This window comes from Carlito syrichta, unplaced genomic scaffold (genome assembly GCF_000164805.1).
Source record: "Carlito syrichta isolate Samal-C Ts95f unplaced genomic scaffold, Tarsius_syrichta-2.0.1 Scaffold308846, whole genome shotgun sequence".
Classification (NCBI taxonomy): Eukaryota; Metazoa; Chordata; class Mammalia; order Primates; family Tarsiidae; genus Carlito; species Carlito syrichta.
The window spans coordinates 242,979-255,481 of NW_007252942.1; the positions used below are offsets into that span (position 1 = coordinate 242,979).

A 12,503-nucleotide genomic window follows, 5' to 3' on the forward strand; every position below is an offset into this window, starting at 1 on the left:
GATTTATTGTAGAGATGAGGTCTCGCCAAGTTGCCCAGGCAGTCTCGAACCCGCGGGCTCAGGCAATCCACTCACCTCAGCCTCCCAAAGCACGGGATTACAGACTGAGCGACTGAGCCTAGCGTAAATTCTTATCAAGAATAATTTGGGCCCAGTACAGTGGCTTATGCAAGAGGATGACTTAAGCCCAGGAGTTTGCGACCAGCCTAGTCAAGATAGCGAACCATGTCTCTACAAAAAAGTAAAAAACAAAAAAATGAGCCAGGTATGGTGGTGCATGCCTGTAGTCCCAGCTACTCAGGAGGCTGAGACAGGAGGACTGCTTGAGCCCAGGAAGTCTAGGCTGTGGTGAGTCATGCATATGCCACTGCACTCCAGCCTGGGTGACAGGAGTGAGACTCCGACTCAAAAAAACAACAATAATTTGAAGAGTGGTTCCTTTTACCTGCTAATATAGCTGATGATTCAGAGTGAGCATCTTTTCAACAGCTTATCAAATTGTCATCTCCTAAGTTTGGATCAGCTTCCAACATTTTATCCTTTATACTTTCAATGCTGTAAACTGGGCTGCACAGGAGGAGGTGAGCAGCAGGCAGGCAAGTGAGCAAAGCTTCACCTGTTTTTACAATCGCTCCCCTTTGACAGCATTACCCCCTGAGCTCTGCCTTCTGTCAGATCAGCAGTGGCATTAGATTCTCAAAGGAGTGCAAACCCTACTGTGAGCTGTGCATGTGGGAGATCTAGGCTGCGTGCTCCTTATGAGAATCTAATGCCTGATGATCTGAGGTGGAGCTGAGGCCATGATGCTAGCACTGGAGAGCAGCTACAAATACAGATTAACACTAGCAGTGAGGTTTGACTGCACTCCCCCCCAGACTGGTCCCTGATGCCAAAACGGTTGGGGACCACTGCTCTAGGACATCTTCATCCTTTCATCACAACCACTGTTTTCATTTGTATCACTGAGTTTGCCTTCATTAAGTACCTGCAGTGCATATCTAGACTCTTTCAAATGGCAGCACCGTCAACATCCCATGGTCAGCAATTTCTTCTGTAACTCAATTCACAATGAATTTGGATTTCATTTCCAGCATTATCACTCTTCATTTATTTGCTGTGTTTTTACCTTTGTTGGCTAAGCCCCTTTTTCAATTACCCAAGTTTGAAAAATGTCACAGTTTTGTTGCTCAGAGCCAAAGAAGCAACACAACTACAAGCTTTGCTGTATGTGCATGATCTGACTGGTAGATGCACACTGATCATTCACTGACAAAATCTAGAAGTGACATGAATGATCACTAATCATGATAGATATTTGTTATTTATGAAGTGATCTATGGAATGAAGAGACAGCAGTTTATACCTTATGCAATTACTCACAGTTAATATACCACGGGTAACTAAACTTTGAATGGTGTTGTTGGGGGGAAGAAATGTTACTTAAACTGAGGTATCTGAAATTCGTGCTTATCAGAACTGCACAAAGAGAAGACTGCCTATATTTCCACAGGATGTCTATTTCCTCATGCATGGTTGAGAACAGTAACAATACCTACTACCTCAAAGTTGTTGTGAGAACTAAAGAACACATCAAAACCACTGAGATACAATGTCTGGCACTAAAGGGCACTGACTGAATATTAACTCTTATTTTTTCACAACCAGCCTGGACAATGTAGCAAGACCCCCATCTCTACAAAATTAAAAAATAATAAAACTCTTATTTTTTTGTAATATGCCAAAAAAGAAAAGAACCCCTGGTAATATACTTGTGTTATCCAAAATCAAATCAGCCTCTTTACTGTAGAACTTCTGAGACCTTATAATATCCTAATGAGCATGCCAAATCTTCCAAAGTATTTACCAATAATTACAAAGATGTATCTAGACCATAATTTAGCAAATGCTGGGTCAAAGTTCTGATGAAATCAGGAAATAATTATATTTTCATGAAAATAACATTACCATTTTCCAAATTCTACCACTGGAACAAACCAGTTAAAAAAGTTAAATTCCCATCTTTTAAAACTAACAAAATGTTTTCACATATGTGAAACACATATAAGACAAATAGCCTTAGTCTATAAAGAATTCCTTCAAATTAATAATAGACAAACCACAGACTATATAGCATGAACAAGCAATTCACAGAAAACATGCAAATAACAAATAAACATATAAAGTTGTGCAATTTCACTAATAATCAGAGAAACACAAATTAAGAAAATATATTTTTTTACCTAAATGATTAGCAAATTATAGGAAGATTGAACGTCACTGGGTATATAGTGAAATAAGCATTCCCCCACCCTGTAGGGAAGTAACCACATGCAACCTTTATTGAAAACAATTTGACAATGTCTTTCAAATATTTTAAGTATATGAATTTTACCCTAACAATTTTATTTCTAGAATTTACCCTACAGAAGTCTTACACAAATACTCAAAGATACAGGCGCAAAAATGTATGCTCCAGAAGTATTTGTAATAGTAAACTACTAAAAACATCAGGCAAAAGTAGATGCAGTTCTGTTATATTATAGTAATTTCACAAAACGAATGCTGCCATTTTAAAAATGAAGTAGATCTATAAATACTGACAGCAAAGAGGCACAAGGAAATAAACTACTATAAATACATATGCATAATTAAATACTAGGCTTAAATCAAGTATCTCTGTTTAGTATCTCTCTTATCAAATAATAGCCCATTGTATAATAATAAAAGGAAATGCAACACTCCTAGCTGCAATAATACATATTCTTTGCCCTTTATTCTTACATAATGAATGTGATCAATTTAGGTCCTGAAAGAAAAATATCCTACTTCTCTAATGTCAAGCCACTGGATCAGTCTAACCAAAGAACACAATGATAGAAAGCACTATATTTTAAAAATGTTATCATTATCAACTTAGATAAATGAATTAACATTTTCTTAATATTATTCAAATAAAACTAAAACTAGAAATAAATTAGATGCTGTGGCTGAAATAAGACAAGAGCTGATAAACCAAGCTCAAAGTTTTTTATGTTCATTTTAAAAAAAAGCTTGATTAGGCTTGGCTCGGCGGCTCAGCCTGTAATCCCAGCACTTTGGGAGCCCAAGGCAAGTGGATTGCCTGAGCCTGTGGGTTCGAAACCAGCCCAGGAAACCTGGCAAGACCCCATCTCTACAATAAAATAAAAAATAGCCATGCATGGTAACGCATGTCTGTAGTTCCAGCTACACAGAAGGCTGAGATGGAAGGATCACTGGAGCCCAGGGGGTTGACGCTGGGGTGGCCGTGAGAATGCATGCCACTGCACTCCAGCCTGGGTGAAGGAGTGAGATTCCAACTCAAAAAAAAAAAAAAAAAAGCTTGATTGCAGTCATAAAAAAAAGAATGAAATCATGTCCTTCGCAGCAACATTGATGGTGCTGGAGATCATTATCCTAAGTAAACTGACTCAGAAACAGAAAACCAAATGCTACATGTTCTCACTTATATGTGGGAGCTAAACAGTCACAAAGATGGAAATAATAGACACCAGGGACACCAATAATGGGAAAGGGAAAGGTGAGGGGGGTCAGGGTTCAGAAACTACCTACAGGGCACAATGTTTACTATCTGGGGAATGGGCCATCTGAGACCCAATCCCCACCACTACACAGTATGTCCATGTAGCGAACACACATGTGTACCCCCCAAATCTAAAATAAATAATAACAATAAAAAGTATAGTACAAAAAAGTTCAATTATTCCAAACTGATTTTATATAAATCATATAATTACTGAGTCAAAATTTTTACATGCTTCATTTCACTTAATTTTACTAAGAGAAATTAAGTAATTTAGTCAAAGGTCCCATATACAGTAAGCTATAGAGCCAAGACTTGAATCCAAGTATGAAGGATTACACATGGAACTTATGAAATACATCTTTAACACAAAGGAATTTATAAAATTCCTTATATGTGAATATATAATAAGTAAAATTTTGTTAAATGAGGAAAGCCTTTTTACTCTAATTTGACTTTCATACCCTAATGAGCATACTTGTTGCTTTATTAAATAAGAATTGTTAAGGCATTAACTTTGTCTTTCAGGTTATAATGATATTTGATTCTAATTCCTATTCATTAGAAGAAACAGATTTTGTATGCCCACCCTCAGGCATTGTTCCCAAATAGCATGGAAAAGTATAAGCTAGACTGACTATTATATTTAAGCAACATTTTGCCAGCAGTTTAAGAAACAACATTAAAAATTTGCTAAATCTTTCATCTAAAAGAAACAGACCCTCTAAATGACCACAGAGAAAAACATTTTGCTCTAATACTAGCTTAACTGCTAAATTTTTTTAAAATTTATTTTTCTCAATTCATAGATACATGTAAAGCACAAAAAATAAACAAAGTAGGCACCAATTATAGCACCACTGACATGTAAGTTCAATTTTTTGAAGTTCGAAAAACAGCAACTGCTTAAATTATTTTTAATAACCATAAATATAGTAATAGTACTATTAGTAAACTTAATGGGGTTAACTTTCATGCAGTTTCTTAAAATGACACATTTTGTGTGATAAGTCTTGCTATATTAAGCCTTCATACTGTTTTTTAAAAATATTTTCTGTATTGGCTGGACATAGTGGTTTATGCCTGTAATACCAGCAATCTGGGAGGCTGAGGTAGGAGGATTGCTTCAGGCAAAGAGTTCAGACCAGCTTTGGCAACACAGTGAGATCTCATATCTACAAAGAAATTTTTTGTTAAATCAGCCATGCGTGGTGATGTATGCCTACAGTCCTAACTACTCTAGAGGCTGAAGCAGAAGGATCACCTGCAGTGAGTTATGATCATGCCACTGCACTCCAGCCTGGGTGAGAGTGAGACTAAAAAAAAAAAAATACAATTTTTTTTTTCAGTAAATATTAAAAAGCTGAACACAGTTTTTAAAGAATTAATGAAGTTCAAAGAGATTCTACAAGTCTATGACTAGGAAAAATATCTTCATCGTAACACTTGTACATAATGTACCTTACATTAGAGCTAAGAGTATAAATAAGCAGGCTGTTTCTCTTCCTTTTAAAAAAATCAATCAAAATGACAAACTGTAAATGAATGATGTATCTGTCCTTTGGATTAATTTCACTCAGATTAAATTACAATGAGAAGATTGTTAGAAAGTTTGGCTTTTCCCCTTCTTACAATTTTATTTTTAAAACTGAGAGAGAGAGAAGTAGAGGGAGGGAAGAGAAAATAAAATAATTCTTATAATCAATTTTGAAGAGTAGAATAAAAACCAGAACCACTTCAAAACTACTAGAATGAATGCATTCAGACTTTACCATGCCATGTTTGGTTTAGAAAACTACTACTAAAACAAAATCAGTTAAGGTTTCCAAAAATATCACTCAAGTGATTAATAATTATTAATACAATAAATAGACTAAACTCCATTTAAATTGTTTTTCTTTTTGAGTTGGAGTCACTCTGTTGCCCAGGCTGGAAGGCAGTGGCACGCCCATGGCCACCCCAGCCTTTCAAGTAGTTGGAACTATAGGCACTCGCTACCACATTCAGCTTATTTTTTTATTTATTGTAGAGAGGAGATCTTCCCATGTTTCCCAGGCTGGTCTCGATCCCCTGAGCTCATGCAATCCTCTCACCTCGGTCTCCTAAAGTGCTGGGATTACAGGCTTGAGCTATCGCACCTAGATCATTTAATTTTTTAAAACAGAATTATCTGGATGATCCTTTTTCATTTTGTTTTGTCACTTAACATAGATTTAACCTAAGAAATTCTACAAATATTTTTTTTCTTGACTAAAAACCCTATTAATAAAGACTGGTATCTAGCCGGGCTTGGTGGCTTAGCCTATAATCTCACGCTTTGGGAGGCTGAGAGTGGATTGCCTGAGCCCACCAGTTCGAGACCCGCCTGGGCAACTTGGCGAGACCTCATCTCTACAATAAATAAATAAAAAATTGGCTGGGCATGGTAGCACACGCCTGTAGTTCTGGCTACTTGGAAGGCTGAGGTGGAAGGAACACCAGAGCCCAGCAGGTCGAGGCTGCAGTGGCCAGGAGCAGCCACTGCACTCTAGTCTGGGTGACACAGTGAGACTCCAACTCAAAAAAAAAAAAATATAACATTTTTGTAATATTTCTTCATACAAAGAAGTATATAAAAGTAAATGGGACTACTCAAAAGATTTTGGGCCTCCAACTGGCCCTCACTTCCCCTGGTTAGAACTAGGTATACTTTGTGTTGTTATGGGCTTCCCTCATCCTGGCAATGCCCAGCAACTGTTGATTCCTTCCTTGTACTAATGTGATTAATGTTCAGGTCCCACTTTTGAGTGAGAACATGCAGTATTCAATGCTTTGCTTCTGTGATAGATCACAAAGTATGATGGTTCACCTGCATGTAGCCTACTTGTGTTAATCTTCACTTGTAACACATATTGCTATAATAAAATAAACTTTTTTAAAAAATGCAATGGAAAAAAGATATACGAATGTGAGATTATGTAATGTGCATACTGAATTAAGATACCAAAAAATTAAAATAAAAAGGCATTAAAGAAAGAAAATACTTTGATATTTTTATTTTAAACCAAAAAATGGTTCATTATCTCTCAACAAATATGAGAAAAACTTTAAAAGTCAAAAATGTTTCCTTTTAGAGAGTTTTGATTTTTTTTCAAAGTTTTTCTTTAAGGACTATTTAAAATGTAATCTCTTCTAATTTCTTTCCCCTATTTAGATTTAAACAAAAAAAAATTTTACTGTAAAATATGTAGCTAATTTTTGTAAAAACCATCTAAGAAAATGTTTTATAATGAAACAAATATTAAAATTTTATTAATAAAACTTTCATTATAAAAAACAATTTTTAATTCAAAGATAATACATAATTAAAATACTTTTATAAGAAATTCATAGGATTAAAAAGGTGAATATTGCCAGACCGTTGTGTAACTTTCCTTTTTTGGTAGTTGTAACTTTCTTTGGTATTCTTTTGATTCTGAAACATCAAAATTTAATGAAAAGTTTTTATTTGTCCTGAGATATTTTTTAGACAATTTCCTCATTAATTTTCATCCTGGCCAGGCGCGGTGGCCCAAGACTGTAATCCCAGCACTTTGGGAGGCTGAGGCAAGAGGATTGCCTGAGACCAGGGGTTCAAGAACAGCCTGGGCAACTTGGTGAACCTCGTCTCTACAATATATCAAAAAATTAGCCAGGCATGGTAACGCACGCCTGTAGTTCTGGCTACTTGGAAGGCTGAGGGGGAATGATTACCGGAGCCCAGCAGGTAAGATGCTGGGGTGGCTTGTGTGTGCCACTGCACTCCAGCCTGGGCGACAGAGTGAGTCTCTGACTCAAAAATAAAAAAATTTTCATCCTACTCTTTGAAATTTGCCTTTTATTTCTTCAACTCAGATCTCAAAGTAGTCATTCTTTATAGTATCTATTTTCTATTACAAAATTTATAAATTATGAGTATAAAGCAAAAAGTAATATAACTACTATACTATAGTAAAAGGAAAACCTATACATTCTTACAAAATAAGACATTCTTTAAAAGAACACCTAGTCCTCAAGTTTATAAAAAAAATTTCTGTAAACACTTCAACATTTTCTTCAGAAATAGTTAACTATTTTCTACATGCACATTGCTGCACGCATATTTTTTACTTCTTCAAACCTTAAGATGTCAAATCAAACGATGATGCAGTAACATCCATCTTTTTTGTGTACACCATACCTTTTCCTAACTATATGTTTCTAAGAAGTGTGCCATCATTACTGCAGTTGTCAGAATCATTATCAATTTTCGGGCTCTCTCTCCCTCCTGGTAACCAAACTGTATGGAGAAACATCTAACTCCCTTCTGATCTAGCACTGCCTGGATCTTGCTGTTGTTTTGAACCTGTAATTGACCTAACAAAAAAAAAAATTCTACCATGGACACTAAATAATTTGGGGGGAAAAATGAAGCAAGTGCCAGTTTTATGAAGCTACAATGATTGCCAATTTACTCTATTATCTCCTTTTGTTTTCAGTATATTCAGCAAAATTATTAAAAATATACTAATATTTTTAAATTGCATTCTCATCATATGTGATTATCAACAGATAAACATTAGCTTCCATTATCTGGGCACATTTTAGTGATCTGCTTTTTAAAATCAAAACTTAGAAAATTTTATTACAAATACATTTAATTCTACCTTATAGTCTTAACCTCACCACATTTTGTAATTAAAATAGCTTTATGCTGGCAATATGCCAAATGTTTTTACAGATAATTAGCAGAACAGAGCGCCACTTACTGGCATTTAGTTATTATTCACAGAATACTTAAAAGAGAAATGTGATACAGTTTCATTCTCTGAGACTAGTAATAAACTTTAATAGACTAATGCCATCTAAGATGAGTAGAGCAGCACCTCCACTGAACATTCTAATAGTAAATATTTTAGAATTACCTTTTAATGCTGAAACACAGCACCAGAAAATATATACATTAAGGGAAACGCATAGAAATTAATATGATCTTAATAAGTAAAAAGAGATATTTTGTAAGTGGTTGTACTTGGAAAGATAAAATTATTAACGTCTCAATTTTCTGCTCTAAAGCAAATGTTTAGTTATTCGTTAATTGGCTTTAAAAACAATTCATTAATACAGAATCCCAAATAAACTGTCCAAAAGACAAATATAAGCAAGCTTAAAAAGCTAAACTGAGGCTCATGCCTGTAGTCCCAGCTTTGGGAGGCAGAGGTGGGAGGAACCTTGAGGCTAAGAGTTTGAGATCAGCCTGGGCAACACAGCAAGATCCATTTCTTAATAAAATAAATAAACAAACAAAAAACCTATCAGTTTTGGCCAGGTACAGTGGCTCACATCTATAATCCCAGCATTCTGGAAGACAAATGCAGGAAGGCTGCTTGAGCCCAGGAGTTTAAGACCAGCCTAGGCAACATAGCAAGACCTTGTTCTCTATAGAAATCAAAATCAGAGCCGGGCTCAGTGGCTCAGCCTGTAATCCCGCGCCTTTGGGAGGCTGAGGTGAGTGGACTGCCTGAGCCCACGGGTTCAAGACCCACCTGGGCAACTTGGCGAGAACTCATCTCTACAATAAATAAAAAATTAGCCGGGTGTGGTAGCACACACCTGTAGTTCCAGCTACTTGGAAGGCTGAGGCAGAAGGATCACTGGAGCCCAACAGGTCAAGGCTGCAGTGGCCGGAAGCGGCCACTGCACTCCAGTCTGGGTGACAGAGTGAGACTCCAACTCAAAAAAAGAAAAAAAAAAAAAAAAAGAAATCAAAATCAAAAAACTAACCAGACATGGTGGCATGTGCCTGTAGTCCCAGTTATGCAGGAGGCTGAGGCAGAAGGATCACCTGAGCCCAGGTGGTTGAGGCTGCAGTGAGCCCATGACCATGCCACTGTATTCCAGCCTGGACAACAGAGTGAGACACCAACTCAAAAACAAACAAGCAAACAAAACCTAAATTGAGCAATTTAATTAACAAATGTTAAAAAAACTAGTTTCAAATTCAACGTTCCTTTTTATGGGCATGACTGTCACTTCAAACCTATATTTTAAGGTTTGAATAAGCTAAGGACTTTATAAAATTGTTCTACTTTCAAAGGTTAACACAGCATTCTATTCAACAAGGACATAAAGTTCAGTTACCTTGGTTTGGCTGCATGTTCATATTTGGTCTGGGACCATAGTTTCCCATTGGTTGTCCTTGACTCATTGTCATCTGGTTCTGTACTGGCATACTCTGTGATGATGGCACAGAATGGTTGTAACCTCCCATGGATCCATGGCTACTTGAAGGCATATTCATGGAACTGTTTGTCATATTGAGTTGATTGGGTCCAGGTCCCTGCATAGGCATATGGTTAGGCCCTTGGAAGAAAAACGATCAGAACCAAAATATGAACGTTAAACAGACGGTTCATACAAAATTATCTAAAAAGGCTTTGTACTTTTCTGCATTATGATGATAATACCAAATAATAACTTGAGTATTTAATCAACAGTAAACAAAGTAAATTGTGTATTGGAGTGATAGCAAACACTTTGAGGAAGATGTTATTATTCCCATTTTACAGTTTAAGAAACTGATGCTTCTGAAACACCAAAAACATTCTGAAAAAGAAGCGTACTGAGATAAGACTAGCTTTCTAAAAGAGCAAAACATACCATAAAGCTCAAGTAAATTAAACGTATGAATATAGAACATAATTGAATAGGCTAATAGTTAGCCTATTCAATGAACCAGAATAGCCAAAAAACACCAAAGACATAGTTGAGTAAATAATCATGGTGATATTTAGCATCACTGGGCAACAGGAAACTAATTCAGAAAATGGCATTATGACAACTAGGTAGCCATGTGGAAAAAAAGCAAGTTGAATCACTCATTCCTTCCACTAACTAATTCCAGGTGGATAAAAAAGTTAGATGCTAAAAAAGAAAAAACCATAAGGCAAATTTTTAAGACAACCTTGAAATAGAAGGAGCTTCGTGAGTATTCCAAAAAGCCCAATCATAAAAAATTGATCTATTAGACTACATAAAAATTAAAAATGTGAACATGACAAAAAAAAAACCTCACAAAAATAAGTTAAAAAATAAAGTGGGGAAAATATTACTTACAAGACATGTTACAAGACATGTTACAGACCAAACTTAACATATAAAGGACATAACCAGTTCACATAAAAACTACAAAAAGTCCATAAACAAAGATTCCTTTACGTATAATCTAACAAAAAAACAAATTAAAACTATGAGACCCAACTTTCATCTTTCAGATTGTCAAACATCAAGTATTCATCCAACTATATTAAGAAGAAAGAAGCATTTTCATATATTGAGGGACTATAAACGTTATGTATATTCCACAGAGAACTAAAGATGGGATCAAGCTTAAGTAAATCTGCGATGACAAGCAGCACTTCAAATGAAGTACAGTCATCCCTCAATGTCCATGAGGTACTAATTCCAGACCTCTCACAGATCCCAAAACCTGAAAATGCTCAAGTACCTCATATAAAATGACACAGTATTTATATATAACCTACACACATTCTCCTATATACTTTAAATCATTTCTAGATTGCATATAATACCTAATACTATGTACATGCTATGTAAATACTTGTTATACTGTATTGTTTAGAGAATAACAAGAAAAATAAAGTCTGTACATGTTAAGTACAGAGTCAAGTTTTTTCCCAAATATTTTCAATCCCTCATAGTTGGTTGAATCCAGAGATACGAAACACACAAATATGGTCTGACTGTACTATTTTTATATGGAGCAATTTGGCAATAACTATTGACTTTTAAAATGCATATATTTTTTAACCTAACAACTTCAGTCCTAGAAATAGAGCCTACAGATATACAAGTTTTTGTGTGAATGTCTTTATGGATACAAAACAAAGAATGTAAGTATGCACAAATATATACATTTTTTTTTTACAGGTATATTCATAGCAGCATAATTTGTAATATCAAAAGATTAGAAAAAGCCAGGCACAGTGGCTCACACCTGTAATCCCAGCACTTTGGGAGGCTGAGGCAGAAGGATCACTTGAGTCCAGGAGTTCAAGACAAGCCTAGGCAACACAGCAAGACCTCGTCTCCACAAAAAAATCAAGAAAACATTAGCCAGGTGTGGTGGTGTGTGTTTGCAAGGATCACCTGAACCCAAGAGGTCAAGGGTGCAGTGAGCCCTGATTGTGCCACTGAACTCCTGCCTGGGCAACAGAGTGATATTTTGACTCATAAAGAAAATGTTCAAATAAATTATAGAGCAACCCCTTCAGGTCCCCTCCCACTGTTGGAGCTTTTCAGTCTTCTCAATAAATCCTGCCTTCTTAAATAAATAAATAAACAATAAAAGTACACCCATAAAAAAGAATGTGATGCAGTCAACAAAATGAGTGAAACAGTTCTTTATATACCGAATGGAATGATGGTCTTCAAGATATATAAAAAGATATACAGTATTATTTAATGTGTGTTACCATATGTTCAAAAGAAAATACATATGCTTTTTTTTTTTAATACAGAAGGACTATCTCTTGAAAGATAACTAGAAACCCATACCTCCCTGGAACTAAGTATCTGGAAAAGTAAGGGCTGTATACCCTTTGAATCTTTTGATTTTGGTTCCAGGCATGCATTATCTAGTTTTATACAAATCCATTTTTTTTCAAAAGTAACCTTAGACTGAGAGGTTATTTAACCAAAAGGAAACAATATACATAGTTCTGCAACTAAGATTAGAAAATAAAATACATATTAAAAAGAAAACTTGGCCAGGGGAGGTGGCTCAAGCCTATAATCTCAGCACTTTGGGAGGGCAAGGCAGGCGGATTCCTTAAGGCCATGAGTTCAAGACCAGCCTGATCAACAGAGTGAGACCCTGTCTCCACAAAAAAATCTTTAAAAATTAGCCAGGTGTGGTGGTGAG

The 12,503-nt window shown here is 35.8% G+C and overlaps 1 protein-coding gene across 1 annotated transcript in view; it reads right to left on the reverse strand.

Moving 5' to 3' along the window:
* Positions 1–12,503, reverse strand: part of SS18 (SS18, nBAF chromatin remodeling complex subunit) — a 75,582-nt gene that overhangs the window by 23,090 nt on the left and 39,989 nt on the right. Inside the window, exon 5 of the mRNA XM_021716587.1 lies at positions 9,701–9,922. Within this exon, the coding sequence (XP_021572262.1) occupies positions 9,701–9,922 (222 nt within the window). The remainder of the gene's footprint in view (positions 1–9,700; positions 9,923–12,503) is intronic.